Genomic DNA, 23,880 nt, shown 5'->3' with positions numbered 1-23,880 from the left:
AAAAAAAAAAAAAAAAAAAAAAAAAAAAAAAGTGGAAGCAACTCAAGAGGTCAACAGCAGGGGGATTTTCAGTACCTCACGGTGGAAATGGGACGCTCAGCCGCCAGAAAAACCTTCATTACAAAGACTCTGAGGCCACATAATTTATGTAATTATGTTATGTTAGAAAAAAAAAAAAAGAAGAAGAAGAAGAAGCTGATTAGGGCGTGATTCACAGGCTGTGACCAAGCAATGCCAAGAGGTAGGTGAGCTTCCCCGCAGAACTCGTAGCGAAGATGGAAAAATAAACCGTAAAAATGGAATGATAGGAAAATTTTTTCCTATTATTATTTTTTAAATAAAAGTTTTATTTGGGGATAGTTGAGGATTTACAGAAAAGTGGCAAGAGACAATACCAAGAGTTCCCATGTACCCCACCGGTCATTTTGACAATTGTTAACATCTTATGTTACGGTGCCACATCTCTCACAGCTAAGAAGCCAACACTGGTACGTGACTACTAAACTAAACCCCAGGCTTCATTCCGATTTCACCAGTTTTTCTGTTCCGGGATCCAATCCAGGACACCACATTGCACACAGCCGATTTCTGTGTGTGTGTGTGTTTTGGTTTTGGTTTTTTTACAATGCAACGGCTTCCTTTTGTATATTCACAGATACGTGCAACCATCACCACAGATTTTAGAATATTTCATCACGTCAAAAAGAAGCCCCATACCCGCGGTGGGCGGTAGCTATACCACCTCCCCTTCATGGGTTTTAGGAAATTGTTTTGCAAACTGGAGAATCCTTTGGTAAGGAGAAAACTATCTCCCCTTCACCTCTCTTCCCCAGTTTATCTTTCTGGAATCTGGATTTTATTTTTCTCAGCATGACCCAGTGTCCCAGCCCCAGATGAATCACTTAGTGTCAATTTTTGTTATGTCCAGAATGGAAAAAAAAACTTTAAAATGGGGAGCTCTACAGGTAGAACTGTTTAGAAGCTCAGAGACAAAACCAAGGGTACACCCACCTTTTCCTCCTCCTCTCCGTCTCATAGGGACACAGGAGTAAGTCAGTCATGACCAACGCCCAGTGCCCAGACTAGGCATCTCTGCCACTGTTGATATAGCCTTTGTCATCCTATGGCCATCAAAGTCATCATAAAACCCCTGCTGGTGCCCATAAGGTTGACATTTATTCATTCACCAAGTGCTATTGAGCACCTACTGTGTGCTAGACACCATTCAGAGAGCACTCGTGAATTCTCCCATTGGGTCCTCATGGCTACAGTTGGAAGTCATCCATCACCCAATCAGGAAGCGGTGCCACTTGGTCATCCCTCCAACCCCTTCTCCGTGAGCCACCTGCCCCCCCCCCCCCCACGGCCACCACCCCCCCCCCCTCCCCCCCCACCCCCCCCCCCCCCCCCCCCCGCAGAGGCAGACACCAGCCACCACGTTTCTAGTATTTGATGGTCAGGATCACAAATGCGGCTACCACCCCAGAAAGCAATTTGGGGTACATCTCACCAGTGGTGCTAGTGGTCCAGAAATGTAGCACGACACGTTCAAAGTCACAGACCAAGGAGCCCAGCCCAGCCCCTCGTGTCCCTGCTGGATGGTGACCCTTTGTGGGATGTGACCAGCACCCTTCCCCGCCCAGAGACCCTACAAGAACACAAGGACAGTTACCTGCACCACCTCCTTCACCAGGGTCTTGTCCGTGCCGGTCTTGGCGCGCTGCAGCCCGCTGACATTCTCGCCGATCCACGTGATGAGGGCGAACTTGGATCTCTTGCTCATCGCGTCCCCGGTGGTGAAGCGCACGAAGGCAAACAATCGGACGTCATCTGCACCAACGGCAAAGGGAGGGCACGGTGCTCGGTTAAAACACCCCAAATCCACATCCCCAGCAGGGGCTCTGAGCCACAAGGGTGCCCAGAGCCACATGGCAAGAGCCAACATTCCCTCACTCAGTCTCGACAACAGTGCCACAGGCTGGGATGCCCATTTCACAGATGGAAAGTGGAGGCACAGAAGGGCCATGTGACACTCCCAAGGCTGCACAGGCAGATGGAGGCCAGGCCTCTCTGGCTGCCATGCCTGCGACCCTCCCCTCCCCCATACAGTCAAGGCTCAAATTCTGAATCTGATTTAGGGAACAGAAGTTCGTCGACTCTTTTTAATCCCAAATCTTTGAGGCCCTATTTGGAACAGCAAAGCCACACGGTGGAGAGATGGGAACTGGGCTGGGGTGGGGAGGAGAGGAGGAAACAAAGACGGTGGCCCTTGTTCTGGTCTGGGATATAGCTCTGGGCCCACTGGGCATGGCTAGCTTATGGCCAGACAATTAGGCCAATAAAGAATTCTGGGGCTTCCCTGGTGGCGCAGTGGTTAAGAATCTGCCTGCCAATGCAGGGAACACGGGTTCGATCCCTGGTCCGGGAAGATCCCACATGCTGTGGAGCAACTAAGCCCGTGCGCCACAACTACTGAGCCTACGCTCTAGAGACCACAAGCCACAACTACTGAGCCCGCATGCCACAACTACTGAAGCCTGTGCGCTTAGAGCTCGTGCTCCAAAATGAAGAGTAGCCCCCGCTCGCCGCAATTAGAAAAAACCCGCGGGCAGCAATGAAGACCCAATGCAGCCAAAAATAAATAAATAAAAATAAATTAATTTAAAAAAAAAAGAATTCTGAGTATTTTTCCACTGGGTATGTGATGCTTGTTATATGGTATATGTTTGTTTTTATTAAAATGACTCTGGGGGCGATCCTGGCTGATGGATCCACGTTTAAGTCTGTGTCATTGCCACACCAGTAATCTCATCACCATCACTTCAGAATCTCTTTCATAGGACATTGTGCTAAATTCCCCCATCCTCCGCTGCTCTGCATCCCCCAGATATCAGCTGGTATTCTTGAGTTCTTAAAGTGACGTGTGTGTGTGTGTGTGTGTGTGTGTGTGTGTGTGTGTGTGTGTGTCCCCCTAGGTACTCTAGTCATTAGGGGCTGGGTCATTCTTCGTGCTGAGCGGCATCCTGGCCTTCACACACACACACACACCCGCCGCCCTGCCAACTAGGACAATCAACAACGCCTTCAGCCATTGCCCAACGTCCCCAGGGGCGCAGAACCGCCCGCAGGTGAGAACAAATTCTAGACATACTTTTTGTCCCCATTTAATCAGGACCCCTTTGTGTTTTCCACCAAAATCCTGCACGTTTTGTTGAGGGCATCACATATCCTTACTCAGATTAATGCCTAAATAGTTCACATGTCAATTAAAGTTATCGGTGAAATCTCATTCCACCCTCCCCCAACCCCCCCACCCCCACCCCGTGATGGCTGGTACGCGGGATGCTGCTGGTTTGGGGACATGCATCTTGTACCTGCCGCTTCATTCAGCTCATATTCTCAAATGGCTTTTCGTCGCTGGCTTTAGGATTTCTCAGCGACCCAATGACCCATCGAGCTGCATTTCCCAAGCATTGTCTGAATCACCTGGGATCTCGCTAAAATGCAGATTCTGATTCGGCAGGTTGGGGATAGGGCCCCAGGGTCTGCATTCCTAACTAGCTCCCAGGTGATACTGATGCTGGTCAAAGGTTCACACTTTGAGGTTTTATGGCTTTTTTTTTCTTAAATCAAGGAGTCTTTCTTCCTAGAATCTCCCGGTGTCTCCATGACGAATCCCACACAAAGTAAAGGTTCTCACCAAGATCCAAGGCCACCAGCCCTCTCAGTGTAACTGAGACACAGTCTGCACTGGCTGGTTAGTACCTCAAAGCATGAGCTCATCCTGACAACAAGCTATGCTGTCTAAGGGGGAACCATCTGACCGGGGAGCTGAGACACAGCCCTGGCAGGCCACGGACTCCTGATCGAACGCCCCATGTGGGCATTTCTTAAAGGAAACATCATAATCGCCATTCACGCTGGCACAGCGCCTTTCGGTTTACGGGTATTCATTGGGTCTTTATGAGGATCCTGGGAGGTGGGCCGTGGGGTCGGGGGGCATCGTTGTCACCCTCATCAACATCCAGACAACCGTTTGGTAGATGAGGCTGGGAGGTTGCGTGATGTGCCCAAGGTAACATGCCAAGGACAGAGCCAGCCTGAAGCCAAGGGCTAGGACATCTCGGGTGTGTCTGCCCAGCCGCCCTGCTTTAGGGGACCACCCCACCCAGCCATGGGAGCCTGGTGGGTGCCCATCCTGGGACCTGACCACGGGGGTCAGGCAGTGAGGACAGACCGGTGTAAGGGACACTTCACAGGCCAAACTGACATGGCTTGGTGACCAACTGGCCGTGGGAAATGAGAAAAGTCCAAGGGCAGGAGGCCATGTGAGCTCTGTCTCTCAGTCCCGGAGGAATCTGACTTAATCCCCAAACATCGGAGCCTCGCTGCCTCACCTGTAAAATGGGGTGATTGTTTTGGTCCTCCCCATTTTTTTTCTTTATTGAGGTAAAAATCACACCACAAAAGTCACCATTTTGGGCTTCCCTGGTGGTGCACTGGTTGAGAGTCCGCCTGCCGATGCAGGGGACACGGGTTCGTGCCCCGGTCCGGGAAGATCCCACATGCCACGGAGCGGCTGGGCCCGTGAGCCGTGGCCGCTGAGCCTGTGCGTCCGGAGCCTGTGCTCCGCAACGGGAAAGGCCACAACAGTGAGAGGCCCGCGTACTGCCAAAAAAAAAAAAAAAAATTCACCATTTTAACTATTTTAAAGCAGAGAAGTCAGCGGCATTTAGTACATGAAAACTGCTGTGCAATCATGACCACTACCTTATTCCAGAACATCTGCGTCATCCCCACAAGAACCCCCTGCCCACCAGCCATCAGTCCTCACCCCCGTTCCCCCAGCCCTAAGCAACCACTAATCTGCCTTCTGTCTCTGGATTTGCCCGTTCTGGACATTTCTCACAGATGAAACCTACACTATGCGGTCTTTTGTGTCTGGCTTCTCTCACTCAGCATGTTGGCAAGATTCATCCGCGTGGTAGCATGATCTTCACTCCTTTTATGGCTGAATAATATTCCATTGTACGGATGGACCGCATTGTGTTCTGTTCCTCCATGCATGCACTGATGGACACTCGGGATGTTTCCAGATCGGGGTCATTTTATACCTCCCTCCTTCCGTGGCCATGAGGATTCAATAGGATGCTGGCCCGACATGGTAGAACCTTCTCCCCGGAGCCTGAGCTACCAGGCAGAGCTGCGGGTGGAGAGTGAGAACAGGAAATGAGGCTGTCCGGGTTGAGGAACTGAAATTCACGCAGCCACGCACGGCTGGTGCAGGACTTTCGTTCCCGAGCTTTTCCGAGCATCGAGGCCGCTTTTGGGAAGCCAGCACACTGTTCCTAGTGTTATTGGAGGAACAGGAGAACCAGCTCCAAAGTGTTTAATTAAATTGCAGTCTTGACTTGAGGGGGAGGCGGGCCACACCTCAGATGCCTCGCGCCTTGTTAAGGCTAAGACAACACCAGCAAAAAGAACTCGCAGTCTGTTTCCATGGCAACCACTCTATTTCCCTTTTCCTCATTGGTCAGCCTGAATGTTTGGGATCCCATGACCACACTTGGATCCCAACAGCCCCATCACTGGCCAAACTCAGTGGGAAAGTTTCAAACCATGTGTCCCAAGTACAGCCCAGGACCTGGCACAAGACAGATATCCGATAAGTCAGTCTCACGCCCACCTCCAAAGACACAGGGAACCTGGCTTTTAAGCCCTTCCAGAACTGCAGGCCAATGTCATTTAAATTATCAAGGTCGGAGAGACTGCTTTCCTGGGTGCCTGTTTGGTGCTTATCTGACAATGCTCTGGCCAAGAAGACTGCTGACGTTTCTGAAAATCCGAGAGTCACGTTTTGCTTACAAATGTCTGCCACTCGGGATTTGGCATGACACTGAAAAGTCAGCTGAAAGTCTGAGATGAAAAACCTGTTGGTCTGAGTGACATTTTCACAGCTGCCCACACAGACCTCTGTCCCCCACGCAGCCTGAAGGAGGTCCTAAGCCCATGTGACCTCCAACTAGTCAATGCAGGAGGAAGTTCTCATTTAGTCGCTAACTTCCTTCCTCTGAACAAACAGGGCAGGCCAAACACGGATGTGCACACGGGCGCATCACCTGGAAGGCAGAGCTTGACCCCATCACATATGCATATATGAGTGTGTGTGTGTGTGTGTGTGTGTGTGTGTGGGCCTGTGTGCATGTGTGTGCATGTTCGTGCGTGCGTGTGTGTGTGTGTGTGTGTGAATGCATGTGTGGGCACATACACACTAGGATGGCAAAATTGGCCGGAAGAAGTTTGGTACTTGGGGTCACTGTCACCCCTGGGGTGGCGCTTGGTCCCCAGTGGGCCAATGGCACACCTTTCCAGTCTGAGGTTGAAAAGTTGAGGTGCAGCCCTGGACAACCTTGGTGGGGGGCACCCGGGCCCAGGACTCATACCAGGGGACACACACTCTGAGCTCCCTCTGTGAGAGGTCCCAGCACAGCCGTCTACACCTGCTGCTCCCTTGACCATTCAGCCTCAACCTTCTGGTCTACAGTATCCAGGTTGAGTCCAAGTTCTGGAATCCATTAGACACTCATCCCCTCTTCATACCAGCTCTGTGATGAGACCAGATTCCTGAATGCCTCTAAGCCTCAGTTTCCTCATCTGCAAAATGGGTCCAATACCTACCTCACAAGTTCGTTGTGAGGATTCAGTGAAAAAGCAAGAGATGTGAAAGGCTTGCCTGATGGGGATGGTGACTATTTTTCTATCCCTATCTGTCTGGTGAAAATGCCCTCCGAGGTCCACAGTGGCTTCCTAACTGCCAAACCCAACGGGACAGCCTCGAGGACTTCCGTGGAGTTCCAGCGGTTAAGACTCCATGCTCCAAATGCAGGGGGCCCAGATTCGATCCCTGGTCAGGGAACTAAGATCCCGCAAGCTGTGCGGTGCGGTCAAACAAAAAAAAAAAGTCCCTCCAACAGGACAGGCTCCTTGCCTTCCAGCCTCTGTGCTGGCTTTCTGTATCTGCCAAACTTACGCACACTCTGCTCGGTTTCAAAGTAGGGCCCTCCTAGGCACACACAGTCATGTGGCCACTCGTCCCATGAGTATTTCTTGAGGACCTACTGTGTGTCAAGCACAGTGTCAAGCACTAGGGGCCACAGATAAGACCAACAAGGGTCCTGAAGATGACAGAGGCTGTTTACTAAGCATTTACTACGTGCTAGGCGCCATCCTAAGCACTTACACGTAGCTGCATGTTTTTCTATCCCAACCTCTCTGTCCGGTCAGCACTGCTTCTGATCCCATTTCACAGATGGAGAAATTAAGGCTCAGAGAGGTGAAGTGATAAGAAGCCAGACATTCCCTTTCTCTGCTTACATCTAGAGCAGCAGTTCTCAAAGTGTGGTGCTCAGACCAGCAGCAACAGCATCGCCCAGGTACTCATTAGACTGTGAATTCAGAAACTCTGGGAATAGGGTTTGGGAAGTGAGTTTGAACGAGCCCCTGGGGGATTCTGGTACCTCCAAAGCCCGAGAACCACTGACCTAGAGGAAGAGGTGAGAAGAGAAGATGGGGTTTTCAGCTCAGAGGACCCACTATCCCGTGGCCGGGAAAGGGAGTGAGAAAAAACGTCTCATGGGCAGAAAAGTTGAAGTGCCCAGAGTTTAGCCTCACCCACTTCCTCCCCACCAGCACCTTTTATTTTAAGGAATTGATCGTGTAAAGGAGCTTCCCGTATGGTGTGTCTTCTCAACACTAGAATTTACAGAATTTGAGGCATCTAGGCGTGGTTCCCTGAGCATCTCCCCATCAAAGACCAGCGGGACTGTCCCCGCAGAGTCTCCCCCTTCCCCCGAATCCCACAGCCCCAGACAGAAGAGCAGTATTTAGAGAAAAAGCTGCTGAGCTACGGTACCGGTAATAGGGAGTTTTTCTGTGACCTCTATATGTCTGCTGACATAAGCCATCATTAACAACGATTTCCAAATGCATCACAAAACCACATAGAGCCCCATCTCAGGGGAGCCATCAACCGATGACAAAGCAAGGTTGGGAGCCCCGACCCCAAGGACCATCGACACCACCGCACGCTGCCTTCTGACCTTCGCTGAGGTGGCCCCAATTCGGGACCGTGGCCACCCTCCCCTCCCTCGCTCAGTGAGAGTCTTGTTCATGAAGAGACGGTCCTCAGAGGGCGTTCATAAAACTCCACTCTCAAAGAACTTGACCCTTTGGTTGGTCTGTGAAGCCTCATCACGGGCCAAGGATGGGTTATCAGTGTAAAACAGCTCCTGAACCAGTCAGTCCCACAGCCCTAAGGACCCCTCAGGACCTAGAGACCCCAGGCAGGGCCCACTTGGTTCAAAGTCCTATTCCTCTTTTCAAAGCTCCTTGCCTTCACTGACTCTGTGTAAGTTAATTTGCAGCATAAAGTCATTGTCTGAAAAGTTCTTGGGATACTGCCTGGCAGAACTCTGCTCAGAAACACCGGCAGTGGACTTCCCTGGTGGCGCAGTGGTTAAGAATCCACCTGCCAATTCAGGAGACATGGGTTCGAGCCCTGGTCTGGGAAGATCCCACATGCCGCGGAGCAACTAAGCCCGTGCGCCACAACTACTGAGCCCGCGAGCCACAACTACTGGGTCTGAGCTCTGGAGCCCGTGAGCCACAACTACTGAGCCCACGTGCCTAGAGCCTGTGTTCCACAACAAGAGAAGCCACCGCAATAAGAAGCCCACACACCACAACGAAGAGTAGCCCCCGCTCACCACAACTAGAGAAAGCCCACGTGCAGCAATGAAGACCCAACGCAGCCAAAAAGAAAAAAAAAGAAACGCCGGCAGTGGTCGCTAGGCATTCTCTCCTTTGTAGCCCCTTCCTCCCCCGGCCCTCATGTATCCTCCTCTCAACCCTGCATTTCCCTCTCTCTCTCCTATCAACTGCCTTTACCACCCCCTCCCCTTCTCCCATCTCTTCCCTCCACCAGCTCCAGTCTAGGGCTAGAAAGGAGGGAGGGACTTATGAAAAGAGAGTAGAGGTAAGGCAGGAGGCGGAGGGATATGAAGGAAATAGGATGACGCAAAGAGGGAGAGATGACCACAGAGAGCATGGGAAGAGGGGTGAAGAAAAGAGGGGGGTCAGATTTATCTGGAATCACCAAGGCCACCAGGATGAGCTGCTCTAATAAATTTCCCCAAAACTATAAACGGCACATAATCCCCACCAAGCTCTTAACGACTCCCTGCCCTCTCCCACCCCTCCCACCCACACTTGAAATCTCCTAAGGCTCAGAATCACTGAGGGACGGATTCTGACTGGTCACAGCCAGTATGCTCACCACGGTGACCCTGACACAGATCCACATTGATCCAGGGGCCCCGCCTTCTCCCAAAAAAGACCCTTGTCTTCCCCTCTGCCTTTTCCCAAAGCTGGCACTGGCTGGAGGATGAAATCCAGAGGAGACAGAGGATCTGCCACGAGTCAGGCAGTGTGAGGTTTCCTCACACGTTTGCAAATGCTCTGAACAATTTTTTTCATTACACACAAAAACACATACTAGGGGTAGAATAATTAGGAGCACAAACAAGCGAGAGAAAAAAAAATAGCCTCACCACCTAAATAACCTTAGTAAACTCCCTAAGTGGCACCTAAGTAAACCTTTGGGTGCATGTCCTTTGATCTCTTTAGCTGCTTTCATATCTGTCCAATTCCTGTCATATCTCCAGCACAAACCACGGCACCAGCCACATAGTAGGCGCTCAATGAACATCTACTGGTCAACAGAAAGAAAAAAAGAGAGAGAGAGAAGTAATCATTTCATAATTTCCATCCAACACCGAACTTCAGAGCAAGACAAAAGAAAGGGGGAAGGAGACAGCAGGAAATTGCCCCAGAGCTGGGCTGAAGCTGCCCTTACCTTATATAGACTCCCTAAGAAGTTATGCAAACAAGGTTCAGTAAGGGAAAAAACAACCCACACTCCAAAAAGCTGAGCTGTCAGCTTCCACCAAGCAAGCTCCCTAGAGCGGGCATGAAAGGAAACAGGAAAGAATTCAAACATCCTGCCGCCTGGGGCAGAGGGACAGCTGGCCGGTTGCCACAGCTGCATCATTTCCAGCAAGTTGCTGATGTGGGAGCCCAGGCAGCGACAGACAAAGACCTGGAAGTGCTAAATGTCCTCCCTCTCTTGGACACGGAGAACAAGGGCTCCATGGATGTGTATACAGTCCTTACATGTGAGATCACACTGTCTGTACACATTGATTCTTTGTCCCACCCCTTCCTCAAAGCAGTAGACTTCTCAAATGATTCCTTCCTCGTTGCATTTTCGTGGAGTGAATGATCCAGCTTTCCTAGTTTGACAGAGAACACAAGAAAATGGAGTACAGAATATAGCCAGGGGAAAAGAAAGATGATGACTTTGGTAGAACCCTCAGGGAACGGGCTGATCTGGAGACCCAAATTATCAGGACAGCTAAAGGTTTTCCCTCGGTGACAGAGCACCTTAACTTTTTTTTTAATGACTACTTTTACTTCCTTAAATGGCAGTCAGTGTGTTACATCTGGCTTCACCTTCTGACTTAGAGAACAGTGGCTGTAACCAGTTCCTGGAGGCTCTGAGTACATAATTGCAGCGTTGACAATGAGACACTCCGAAGACACTGAAGGATTCGGTGTCTGATTGCCTGAGCACTACGTGCCCCGGTGTGCACGGCTCTGCATTCTCGTATCCACTTTTTATAGTTTTGCTGTTTCTTCCATTGCTGTTAGTCATTTGACAAACACTTGTTGACAATTTTTGGTTCAAAGACTTTGCTGAATAAGACACAATATGAACCCTCAAAAAATACACAATCTAGTGGGGCAAATAAGAAAAACTAAGTGTGTGGACACAATGAAGTTAGCACCATAGCCACGAGGCATCACAGGGCATATGGGAACATCAAAGAAAGAAAGAAATTAACTTTTCCTGTGGGGTGGTGATCAGGGCAGCCTTCACAGAGGAGGTGACGTTTGAACTGGGTCTTGAAGGATGACCTAGAGTTCACCCAGCTAAGGGGGTAATGAGGAAGAAGGGGGCCCATGTTAACAACTTGAGGGATAGATTCTGACAGAACTCCACAGACAAAAGCACCAGCTTCTGCGGGCAAGTTCAAAATGCCTTCCTCTACCAGTCCCTCTCTCTATCTCTGACTTGCCACAGGCTAGAGGGGCATATAATTAGCTTATTATTACTGTGTGTAAAACAGGAGTTTAAAGGCTCAGAGTGACATCCCTGAGGGCTCCTGCAGCCTGCTCATCCCTCCAACAGGAGGACAGGAATCCTGTTCCCTGTGACATCTCCAGTGCCCACAACGGTGCCTGACACACCGTCCACGCTCAATAAACATTTCTCGAGTAAATGAGGAGCCTCTGCCCATCTTTTTTAGCAGCTCAGAAGCACGTTGGTCCCCAATCCTCAGCTGCGTCACTTCACTGGGAGATGCTATCTTATAAGAATAAAACCAATCCCCTCCCTGGATTTTAAAGGCGTAGATTCTAATGAAGAGACTAGCAGAAATAATCAGATGTGGACAGACAGGTAGCAATTGCCTGGTCTGGACAAATGTGCCTTGTAATTAAAAGCACATGGGAAGGGCAGCCCGAGAACAGGGTGATGGTAGGATTAGCAATGCCTGCCTAACGTGGGGGTTCTTCTCTCCCTTCCCTGCTCACATCACCAAGCATGGGGCCTCAGAGGTGCAAAGCAAACGCCAACCCTCAGCAGCTCAGAGATCCAGGAAACCCAGGTTCAAGTCCCCACTCTGCCTCTCTCTGCTGTGTGACCAGGGCTCCCTGGCATCCCCTCTCTGATCCCCAATGTTCTGAGCTAGGTGGGGGGGTGGGGGGTTTCTCTGTCCCTGCCTCAGAGCCCCCGAGTGGTGGGGACAGACACACAAGTGGTTTTCATCCCCGTAGCTGTTGACACTCGCAGCCCTGGAGTCTGCCCACACATTTACAGCTGTGTCAACTCACTCTTTTATTGATTCTCTTAGCTACTAACGCACATGAACATCCAAGACAGACCTTCCGCTTTCCCTTAAGTACCCATGTCCGATGCAACAGTTGCAGGCAATGAAACAACTTCTGGGCACCAGTTTGGTGCCAGGCGCTGAACTGGAAGATGAAAACCCAGTCGTCGGTCCGGTGCTGTGTCTGGCTGTCAATCCTCATCAGAATTATGGAAGGGCTCAGAACTGAACCTGGCACAGAGGCAGCGACACTAAAAACGCCAGACAGTGGTGATGATAAGAATGTGGCTAACTATTTCAGAGCACACGGAGGCAGCGGGAAATGAGAGCCGGGAGACGATCAAGTTCACGTGAGCACGAGGGGCGGGGCTGAGCGTGTCCTGGGCGCGTGGGTTTGGAAAGGGGCCGTGGGGAAAAGCAGGTCTGACATGGAGGGAAAAGTGGCAGGCAGAACCACAAATGTGGACGTGGGAAGGAACGACAGGAAGACCCAAGGCGAAATTCTGCAAAGTCGTAGGACAAAAGACATGGGAATAAAATGCACGCTGTTCAGGCAAAATCAGTCCTCTGACCCCACCACCCTGCACACGCAAGGCCACCACCCTGCTGGATTTCTGTCATCCCCCTCACCCCGTTTGTTTTCTTCCCCCCAAAAAATATTTATTTATTTATTCTGCACCGGGTCTTAGTTGTGGCACGTGGGATCTTTCATTGCGGCATATGGACTCTCAGTTGCGGCAAGCATGCGGGCTCTAGTTCCCCGATCAGGGATGGAACACGGGCCCCCTGCATCGGGAGTGCAGAGTCTGACCCACTGGACCACCAGGGAAGCCCCACCTCCTTTCTTCTTTACGTTTTAAAAACTGAGATAGTTACATACCATAAAATTCACCCCTTTCAAGTGTACAATTAATTGTTTTTTGGTACATCCACAGGTTGTGAAACCATCACCACTGTCTATTTTAGAACATTTTCATCACCTCAAAAGGCGACCCCGTGCCCATGAATAGTCACTCGTCGTCCCCCGTCGCCACGCCTGGCAACCAATAATCTGCTTTCTATCTCCATGGATTTGCTTCTTCTGGAAACTTGAAATAAATGGAATCACACAACATGTGGCCTTTCAAGTCTGACTTCTCAGCAATAATATGTCACTCAGCGTCATGTTTTCAAGGTTCACCCATGTGATAGCATGAATTAATACTTCGTTTGTTTTTATGACCGAGTAATATTCCACTGATGGATGGACCACTTTTTGTCTATCCGTTCATCAGCTGATGGACATTTGGGTGGTTTCCACTTTGGGGACTGTGAATAATCCTGCTGTGAACATTCATGTACAAATTTTTGTGTGTTTTCATCTCTCTCGGGTAGATACTAAGGCATGAAATAGCCAGGCTTAACCTTTCAGGAACTGCTAAACTGTTTCCCATGGGGGCTGCAGCCGTTTCCCTTCCCACCAGCAGTGCATGGGGGTTCTGAGTCGCAACGTCCTCTCAACACCTTTTATTATAGTCTCCTTGTGCGTGTGAAGTGATGCTTCCCTGTGGGTTGATTTGCATTTCCCTAATGACAATGATGCCGAGCACCTTTTCATGTATTTACTGGCCGTGTGTGTGTCTCCTTTGGAGAAATGTCGATTCAAATCCCTTGCCTAGGGCTTCCCTGGTGGCAGAGTGGTTAAGAATCCACCTGCCAATGCAGGGGACACGGGTTCAAGCCCTGGTCCGGAAAGATCCCACATGCCGTGGAGCAACTAAGCCCGTGTGCCACAACTACTGGCACTGCGCTCTAGAGCCCGCAAGCCACAACTACTGAAGCCCACGCATCTATAGCTGGTGCTCTGCAACAAGAGAAACCACCGCAATGAGAAGCTCGTGCACCACAGTGAAGAGCAGCCCCAGCTCGCCACAACTAGAGAAAGCCCACGCACAGCAACAAAGACCCAACGCAGCCAAAAATAAATAAATTAAAAAAATTTTTTTTTAAATCCCTTGCCCATTTTTTACTTGGGTTATTGGTCTTGGTATTGTTGAGTTGTAAGAGTTCTTTATATATCCTGGAAGCTAGACCATCATCGGACGTTTGGTTTGAGGGCCTCCCCTTTTGCTGGGCTCATTCCTCACCCAGATACCCGCATGCCCGGCTCCCATTCATTCAGGTCTTGCCTTAGCGTCACCTCCTCTTTAGGCCTCCCCTGACCACCCTGGCTAACAGTGGCCTCCCCACAATCCGTCTCTGGCCCATTGCTTCGTTTCATTTTCTTAGCGCTCATCTCGTTCTGAAAAGATCAGATTTGCTAGCTTATCTATTAGCTACCCCGCATTCCCATTGAATGCAAGCTCTGTGGTCTGGATCCCCCAACTTCCCCAGTACCAAGAGTGCCTGGCACATAGTAGGTCCGCAGTGTACGTTTGTTGGATAATGAGTAGTTACAAAGCGCCAAAGAAGAGAGTAAGTTACTTTCCCCAAATCGAACACACGGCAGTAGGTTTTGGCAAATCAAGAACAGAGCAGGTGGGACTTCCCTGGTGGCACAGTGGTTAAGAATCCGCCTGCCAATGCACGGGACGCGGGTTCGAGCCCCGGTCCGGGAAGATCCCACATGCCGCGGAGCAACTAAGCCCGTGCGCCACAACTACTAAGCCTGCGCTCTAGAGCCCGCAAGCCACAACTACTGAGCCCTCATGCCACAACTACTGAAGCCTGCGCACCTAGAGCCCATGCTCCGCAACAAGGGGAGCCGCTGCAATAAGCCCGCGCACCGCAACAAAGAGTAGCCCCCGCTCGCCGCAACTAGAGAAAGCCCGCGCGCAGCAACAAAGACCCAACGCGGCCAAAAACAGAGCAAACGGTATCCCAGCTCAGGGCTGCAAGAGTTCGCCGGAGTGAACACAGGATCCCTCCTTGGTTGGGCAGGGAGCTCACACAGGGGCTGCACAGAGCCTGGCTCTTCTCACTCCTCCTCAGAAGCCCCAGCTTCTGACCCAGAGGGGGCCTGCGGCCTGCCCAAGGCAGCAGCTTCCTTTATTTGCAAACCATGAACAGTGTATACTCCATTCTAGAGCCAGGGTAGAATTATAGCCAAAAAAGAGGAAGAACACTACTTCCGGGTCACATCAGATGACCTCCAAGGGCCATCCCTTCGGTTAAAAGTAGCAGAGGGCTTCCCTGGTGGCGCAGTGGTCGAGCGTCCGCCTGCCGATGCAGGGGACACAGGTTCGTGCCCCGGTCCGGGAGGATCCCGCGTGCCGCGGAGCGGCTGGGCCCATGAGCCATGGCCACTGAGCCTGCGCGTCCGGAGCCTGTGCTCCGCAACGGGAGAGGCCACAACAGTGAGAGGCCCGCGTACTGGAAAAAAAAAAAAAAAAAACGTAGCAGAGTGACAATTCTTCCCTGGGAAGAATGGAGGTGTTTGAATTACGGAGTGTTGCTCCCCAGGGACCATCACAGGTTCTTCACTTGAATAAAGGCAGAAAAAGTACCTCTGAGCTGCTTGTTCTTAGAAATGTACCACCAGCCAGAGACACAGGCCTCGGGTCTGCCCCTTGGCATTCAAGAAAAAAGCTTGTGGAAAATTGTTAAGAGGACAGCTCCTAAGAGTTCCTATTACAGGAGAAAAACAAATCTTTTTTCTTTTCTTTTTATTGTATCTATATCAGACGGTGGATGTTAACCTATTACGGTCATCATTTCATGATATGTGTAAAGCAAACCAGCATGCTGTACCCCTTCAACTCATACAGTGGTGCATGCCAATTATTTCTCAATAAAACTGGGGGAGGGGAAGAGGAAAAAGAAGAAAAGAGCTCGCCCTTGGTCTTCCCTCCTTGTCTCAAAAGAATTTCAGCTGCAAGTGCTGCAGGGTGTCAGGAATGGTGGCCAGGAGCACAGGCACTGGGTGAGGAACACAGCTCCGCCTCTGTGCAACCCCGGGCCAATGACTTTATGGCTCTGAGCCTCAGTTTTCCTGTCTATGAAATGGGAATGACAACAGGGCCTACAACATGGGGTCACGGTGTTGATGAAATGAAATCACGATTAGATGACTCTGGCTGGGAAAACAATGGCCCCTAAAGATGTCCACAGCCTAATCTCCAGAACCTGTGACTCTGTGACTTGACACGGCAAAGGGGACTTGGTGGGTGTGATTAAATTAAGGATCTCGGCATGGGGAGATTATCCCGGATGATCCAAGTGGGCCCAAAGTCATCACAAGGGTCCTCAAATAGGGAAGAGAGGGAGGCAGAAGAATCAGAGAGATGGCATCGTGAGAAGGACTCAACCAGCCATTGCCGGCCTTGAAGGTGGAGGAAGGGGCCACGAGCCAAGGGATGCAGGCGTCTCTAGAAGCTGGAAGAGGCCAGGAAATCAGTTCTCCTTTCAAGCCTCCAGAAGGTACACAGCCGGCCCACACCTTGATGTTAGCCCAGGGAGGCTGATTTTGGATTTCTGCCCTCCAGAACTCTAAGATGAGAAAAGTACATTGTTTTAAACCACTAAGTTTGTGGCCATCTGTTACAGCAGCCACAGGAAACTCATACAATGACCTCAGCACAATTCCTGGCACAATAAAAGCCCAGTGTTCACCATTATTTTTGAAGTATTACTATTACTTATTATTGGCAAGGAAGCTTACACAAATACACGGATGATAAAAAAAAGATTAAGTACGTGAGGAAAAATGAGACAGATGACCAGAAACTAAGTCCAGAATTAAACAGGATGTCAGGCAGGTTAATTTCAAATACACTGATGAAATAAAACACAAAATGCTGGGCTTCCCCGGTGGCACAGTGGTTGAGAGTTCGCCTGCCGATGCAGGGGACACGGGTTCGTGCCCCGGTCCGGGAAGATTCCACATGCCGCGGAGCGGCTGGGCCCGTGAGCCATGGCCGCTGAGCCTGCGCGTCTGGAGCCTGTGCTCTGCAACGGGAGAGGCCACAGCGGTGAGAGGCCCGTGTACCGGAAAAAAAAAAAAAAAAAAACACAAAATGCTGAGGTTAACAGCCCTGCCTTCACATACAGGCCTCTGGGGACCTGCCCCTGCAGAGGCCACTGAGTGGAATCTGAAAAGCCGAAAGCATCAAATTAAGTCGGTGAGGAATGCAGCCACGCACGGGCTCCGGGACAGGGAGCTGGGCCAGAGGCCAGTGCGGGTGAGGGTTTCAGAGCCTCGGCACCTGCAGGCATTCCATACAGGCCACTGGGCTGTTATATTGGCAGAGGGAACAGCGGGCCGTCCAGGGCTGAGCTCAGCTCTCAAACATCTCAGGGGACTATGTTCATTCATCTATTCAACACCCACCTGGGGAGAATGCCAGGTGCTGATGGTACAGCAGAGAACCAAGCAGAGCAGGCTTCTGCCCCCCAGGAGCTCAGATTCTAGCAGGAGAGTCAGACAGCAAACAGATACATGAACAGTCATGTGGATATAGCTTGGGGGGTTAGGAAGTGCTACAGCCCGCGACTTGGGTCCACACAAGGGAGTGACACACCCACTGGTGAAAAAGAGATTGGGACATCATCTCACACCAGTCAGAACGGCCGTCATCAAAAAATCTACAAACAATAAATGCTGGAGAGGGTGTGGAGAAAAGGGAACCCTCTTGCACTGTTGGTGGGAATGTAAATTGATACAGCCACTATGGAGAACAGTATAGAGGTTCCTTAAAAAACTGAAAATAGAACTACCATATGACCCAGCGATCCCACTACTGGCCATATACCCTAAGAAAACCATAATTCAGAAAAAGTCATGTACCACAATGTTCATTGCAGCTCTATTTGTAATAGTCAGGACACGGAAGCAACGTAAGTGTCCATTGACTGATGAATGCATAAAGAGGATGTGGCACATATATACAATGGAATATTACTCAGCCATAAAAAGAAACAAAATTGAGTTATTTGTAGTGAGGTGGATGGACCTAGAGTCTGTCATACAGAGTGAAGTAAGTCAGAAAAAGAAAAACAAATACCATATGCTAACACATATATATGAAATCTAAAAAAAAAAAAAAAAAAAAAAAATGGTCATGAAGAACCTAGGGTCAAGACTGGAATAAAGACACAGACCTACTAGAGAATGCACTTGAGGACACAGGGAAGGGGAAGGGGAAGCTGGGACAAAGTGAAAGAGTGGTATGGACATATATACACTACCAAATGTAAAACAGAGAGCTAGTGGGAAGAAGCCGCATAGCACAGGGAGATCACCTCAGTGCTTTGTGACCACCTAGAGGGGTGGGATAGGGAGTGTGGGAGGGAGGGAGACGCAAGAGGGAAGAGACATGGGGATATATGTATATGTATAACTGATTCACTTTGTTATAAAGCAGAAACTAATACACCCTTGTAAAGTAATTATACTCCAATAAAGATGTTTAAAAAAATAAATAAATAAAAAGAGAGATTGGAACCAGGTAACCATGAGGGGTGGAGATGCTCCACTGAGGATACCACCGCCACAGAGACAAAGTCTCCCTTTCCAGGATCTCGCCATGGAATTGAAGAAACAGATGCACATGTAACCACCGCAGAATGTGATGAGCATCACAAAGGCAATGAGGGCATCTGAGTGGAGGGGATATTTACACTGGGCCTTGACGGATGTATAGAAGTCCTCCAGGAAAGCAAAACGGATGAGGACAGGGCCGGAAGAGGGAAGACTGTGCACAAGTCCCAAGGAAAGGGGAGGCAGGGCAGCACAGTGCAGGGGAAAGGCTGGGAGCCTTGGACACAGATCTGGGTTCAAAGTCCAAATTTTCTACCTACTGTGCCATCTCAAGCACGCAAGTGACTTCTTAAAAAACTTTTTGTTTATGGGATGAAACATTCTTTAAGTTCCATAGTGCTTTACAATTTTCAAAAGTTTCGCACACATGATTTCCTATAATCCCATAATAACCCTTTTTTCCCCCACCCCTAACTTGCCCCTCCCCCCTCCCCTCTCCCTACTGGTAACCACTAGTTTGTTCTCTGTATCTGTGAGTCTACCAAGCAAGTGACTTTTGACTCTCCAAGGAAACCATCAGATTCCTTATCAGTAAAATGGGGCTGACTCCTACTCTGGTCCATTGTACATATTACATACACACCCCTCATGGATAAGAAAAATTATAATAGATGAGCCAACACATGCAAAGCGCCACACGGTGCGGGGCATTTGGCCTCCATGGGGACAGAATCATGCGTTGGGAGTGTGCATATGCGTGGGGTGAGCTGGCGAGCATCCCATCCTAAAGGACATTCCATGTCATCTCTAAGCATTTGAACCTTACGGGCAAAAACTACAAAAGGTTGTTAAAGGGAGAGAGAAGTCCGCCTCCCATCCCCACCCCCGCCTGGACTGCAAGCTCGCCAGGGTCAGGAAAGGGTCAACTCAGCACTCAGCAAAGGGCTTCCCTAGAGCAGGCACTCAATAAATATCCCGGAGAAGGAAAAGCCAGCGCCAAGGGTGGACCCCAGGAAACACCCACACTTATGGGGCACGAAAGGGAAGGAGAACCAGCAGAAGGAAGTGAGAGCAAGAGATGAGAAACAGAAAAGGAGAACTAGGCAAGCTTTGCAGTGCAGACGCAGAAGCATGGGAAAATTATCTTTTCAGTGAGTAGTGGTCGCTGACGAAGGCTGGAAGGAGGGAAAGTGGAATAAAGACAAAGAAACGGGGTTTCCCTGGTGGTGGTGCAGTGGTTAAGAATCCGCCTGCCAACGCAGGGCACACGGGTTCGAGCCCTGGTCCAGGAAGACCCCACATGCCGCGGAGCAACTATGCCCGTGCGCCACAGCTACTGAGCCCACGTGCCACAACTACTGAAGCCCGCACACCTAGAGCCCGTGCTCCGCAACAAGAGAAGCCACTGCAATGAGAAGCCCGTGCACCGCAACGAAGAGTTAGCCCCCGCTCGCCACAACTAGAGAAAGTCCACGTGCAGCAACGAAGACCCAACGCAGCCAAAAATAAATAAATAAATAAAATAAATTTATTTTAAAAAAGACAAAGAAACGGCCACTACATTTGCCACCAGAAGGTGACAGAGGACCTGTGCACAGGGTGCCAAGCTCTGGTTATGGGGGGGATGCCAGGATGTAACGAGGTGAAAAAACGATGGGAGATGAGGACGTAGATATAACATCTATATGATCCACAAGCAATACTTTCAAAAAGTTTGCATTAACGTCTAAAGATTTTCAAGGAGCAGAAACTCAATTCATTTCAACTAATTGAACACTTTTGCTGAACCATAGACACCCTACTTACCAGGAAAAGGGACATCTAGCAAACTTCTCCATGGGAGATGGGCCCACAAACTCCAAAGGAAGCACAAATATCACCCAGAAGAGCTGTCACAAAGCCCACGCATCTCATGACACAAAGAAGACACAATGCAGCTCAGGACCTCCCAGCAACGGATGTGTGGGCCAAGAAGGCAGTGGGAGAGTGAATTTTGCAGAAAACTGTGAGGTAATGTCTCAGTAGCCCTTCAGGTGCCACTTAAGACTCAGCACCCAACATTGTTTCTGGAGCAACAGAAGCGATGTTTCAATCGATGTTTGTTGAATACTGAGGAACAGACTATCTAGCACTTTACAATGTCCAAAGCACTGTCACAGATTTACAGCTTCCTTTTGACCTCATATTGCCTTAGACTCACTAGACAATTTCTCTTCATCCCTTCTCACACCAATTTCTAAATTTGAGCGAAGCTAGGGGGAAAAGATCCACATGTAGAAGAGCAAAATACATAGACCGCCACTTGTACGTGTGTTGTACAGCTGCACAGGCAGAGGCCATGGACAGCAAGTGTATTTGTCTCTTTCCCGCTCCATCCCTCTTGCAGTAACGGCAAAGACTCTCTCCTTGACTAAACTGTAACCAGGCTCTTCTGAGCTCTTTTTCAACTAGGTCTCAACTTCTGGACTTCTGTGTTCATCCCTGCCTTATCCGACTTTAGCAAGGATCCTGCCAAGTCAGTTGAGCTAGAATCCCCCATCCTCCATATCCGATCACCCTCGATATCTAAATTGGGTTCCTCATCCCCGCCCTCCCCCAGTGATGTCTGATCACTGGCCTGCCTTCAGCAAGTATCCCGTTAGGTCAGTTCAGCAAGAATCCCCCCTCACCCCTGACCCTTCCTCTCGGTAACTTTCTATCCACGGATCCCCACCTTGCTCCTTCACTATAAATTCCCACTTTTCCTTGTTGTATTCAGAGTTGGACCTGATCTCTCTCCCCTGTAGTGGTCCCTACACCTACCCCAACAGTCCCCTGAACAAAGTCTGCCTTACTGCTCTTTAACAAGAGTTAGAATGAACGTTTTTTTTCTTTAACAATAAAGACACCCCCGTTTCCTTAGGAACCATCCCACTGCCACACTCAGTCCCTGGTGGGGCTGATCCCACCCCAGAGCGGCATTACCTATACCGCAGCTAATGCATTCTGCCACTCTTCTTGGGAGCAGAGCAGACTAGAGAAGGGGGCTGTGAGAGAGAAGGAGAATGCATGGTCAAGAAGGGCCTCTTTCTTAGATATCTATGCCAAGGGGTCAGGCAGCCTCTCCTAACATACCTCCCATGATGGGGGTCTTACTACCACCAGTGACAGCCCATTCTAACTTGAGGCCTGTTCTTCCTCAGGCAAACCCCAAATCTGTCCCTGAAATTTCTACTGTTTGGTGCTCTACCACATGGGGTTGGGGTGAGGGTAGGAACACTGAAGAAGTCCACACCTTCCACAAGACAGCTCCTCAAACATCTGAAGACAACACTCCTGTCCCCCTGCAGCGTCTCTCCAAGTGAAATATGCCCCATTTCCTCAGTCAGTTCTCACATGAGAGGTTTCGAATTCCTTGCCCAACCTGGATTCTCCTCTCTTAGCCTGTCCGAGCCATCTACTCTGGGTGCTATGACCAGGACTCTTTTAGAGGGAAATGAGAAAGAAACCTCTCATGCTGCCTTAAGGAAAAAAAAAAAATTAATTGGCTCATGAAAGCAAACAGCCAGGAGAGAGCTTCAGGCATGGCTGGATCCAGGAGTTTAAGCCATGTCATCTGTTCTCCATCCTCCATCTTTGGCTCTGTACCTGAGTTTTCAGGTTCCCTCTCCAAATGGTTGATGGGTGCTGCAAGCCCCAAGCCTTCAACGCGCTTACAGGTCTTAATCCCAGAGAAAGATAAAGGGACCCAAAGTCTAAGGGATGGAGCTGATTGGTTTGACTTGAGTCACCTGGGCCCAACCCTGAACCAATCAGTTAACAGACTTGTTAACAGTTAATGGCTTACTCTGATTGGCCAGATCTGGGTCATGTGCCCTCTCAGTGGGGAGAGGCAGAGTCAACCTCACTGGAACTACACTGGCTGAGCAGGATTATTATAAAATGACAGGGAGAAGTTCCTCCAGAGGATGGCATGCTGGACAGACAAAAACATGCAACCCCACGTCTCTCTGGGAGTGATGTTGGAGCTGAACACTCCAGACTCACCAGAGCATCATGGGAATATCATCTGCACCCAGACAGACCACCTTCCAAAGTGCTACATTAACAGTAACCACATTTATTGAGCAGCCACTCTATACCAGGCATTGCCCTACAAGCTTGATGTGTATCATGTCAATTTACCCTCACAACAACCCTGTACACCATGTGCAATTACTATCCCCACGTTACAGAAGAGGAAACAGAGAATCTGGGAGACTTGACCAAGGTCACACAGCGCAGCAAGGCTACAACTCAAGGCGAGACACCTTGGCTCCAACATCGATGCTCGTAACTGTAACTGATCGGCTCTAAAATCTGCACCAACAGAAAACTGGATTCATTCCCAGGCGGCTGGATTCTTTCTAAAATAGAACTGCTTGCAACAGAGTATTTTGGGGTCCATCAATAAAAGATGTATTAAACAATGTTACATTTATATGAGAGAACATTCTGAAGCTACTTTATAAATTTATTTATTTATTTTTGGCTGTGTTGGGTCTTTGCTGCTGTGCGCGGGCTTTCTCTAGTTGTGGCAAGCACGGACTACTCTTTCTTGCGGTGCACGGGCTTCTCACTGCGGTGTCTTCTCTTGTTGCGGAGCATGGGCTCTAGGCACACGGGCTTCAGTAGTTGTGGCACGTGGGCTCAGTAGTTGTGGCTCGCGGGCTCTAGAATGCAGGCTCAGTAGTTGTGCACGGGCTTAGTTGCTCCGCGGCACGAGGGATCTTCCTGGACGAGGGCTCGAACCCGTGTCCCCTGCATTGGCAGGCGGATTCTTAACCACTGCGCCACCAGGGAAGCCCAAAACTCCATTGCTTTTTTTTTTTTTTTGCGGTACGCGGGCCTCTCACCGCTGTGGCCCCTCCCGTTGCGGAGCACAGGCTCCGGATGTGCAGGCCTAGCGGCCATGGCTCACGGGCCCAGCCGCTCTGCGGCACGTGGGATCCTCCCGGACCGGGGCACGAACCCGTGTCCCCTGCATCGGCAGGCGGACTCTCAACCACTGCGCCGCCAGGGAAGCCCCTGGAGCTACTCTAAAGGCTGGGCGATGACAATAGAACATCAGCTCCATGAGGACAGGGGCTTTCTCTGCGTCTATATTTATCCTCAGTGCCTAGAACAGTACCCTACAGAGTAGCCGCTCGTATACACTGGAGGAAGGAAAGAGGGAACGAACGAACGAATGAACAAATTTCTGAGCGTTAAACTATATCTGAACTATATCTGGTTTTTATTCTCTTGTTTCTGCTTAGTCTTGCTTTCCGAGTATCCTGCAAAGGACGTGTATTACTTGTAAGGTACAGAAAGAAGACATGATTTCATAGACAACTCAAGCCATTGCCCCAACACACACACACACACACACACACACACACACACACACACACACAC

At 49.9% G+C, this 23,880-nt stretch overlaps 1 protein-coding gene across 1 annotated transcript in view; it reads right to left on the bottom strand.

The window, feature by feature from the left end:
- Positions 1 to 23,880, bottom strand: part of COTL1 (coactosin like F-actin binding protein 1) — a 43,707-nt gene that overhangs the window by 14,274 nt on the left and 5,553 nt on the right. The window contains exon 3 of the mRNA XM_027119105.1: positions 1,673 to 1,830. Within this exon, the coding sequence (XP_026974906.1) occupies positions 1,673 to 1,830 (158 nt within the window). The remainder of the gene's footprint in view (positions 1 to 1,672; positions 1,831 to 23,880) is intronic.

The sequence above is a fragment of the Aethalodelphis obliquidens genome, unplaced genomic scaffold (genome assembly GCF_003676395.1).
Source record: "Aethalodelphis obliquidens isolate GAN/ISIS:26980383/991018 unplaced genomic scaffold, ASM367639v1 scaffold20, whole genome shotgun sequence".
Taxonomy (NCBI): domain Eukaryota; kingdom Metazoa; phylum Chordata; class Mammalia; order Artiodactyla; family Delphinidae; genus Aethalodelphis; species Aethalodelphis obliquidens.
This window is presented reverse-complemented; position numbering and strand designations above follow the sequence as displayed.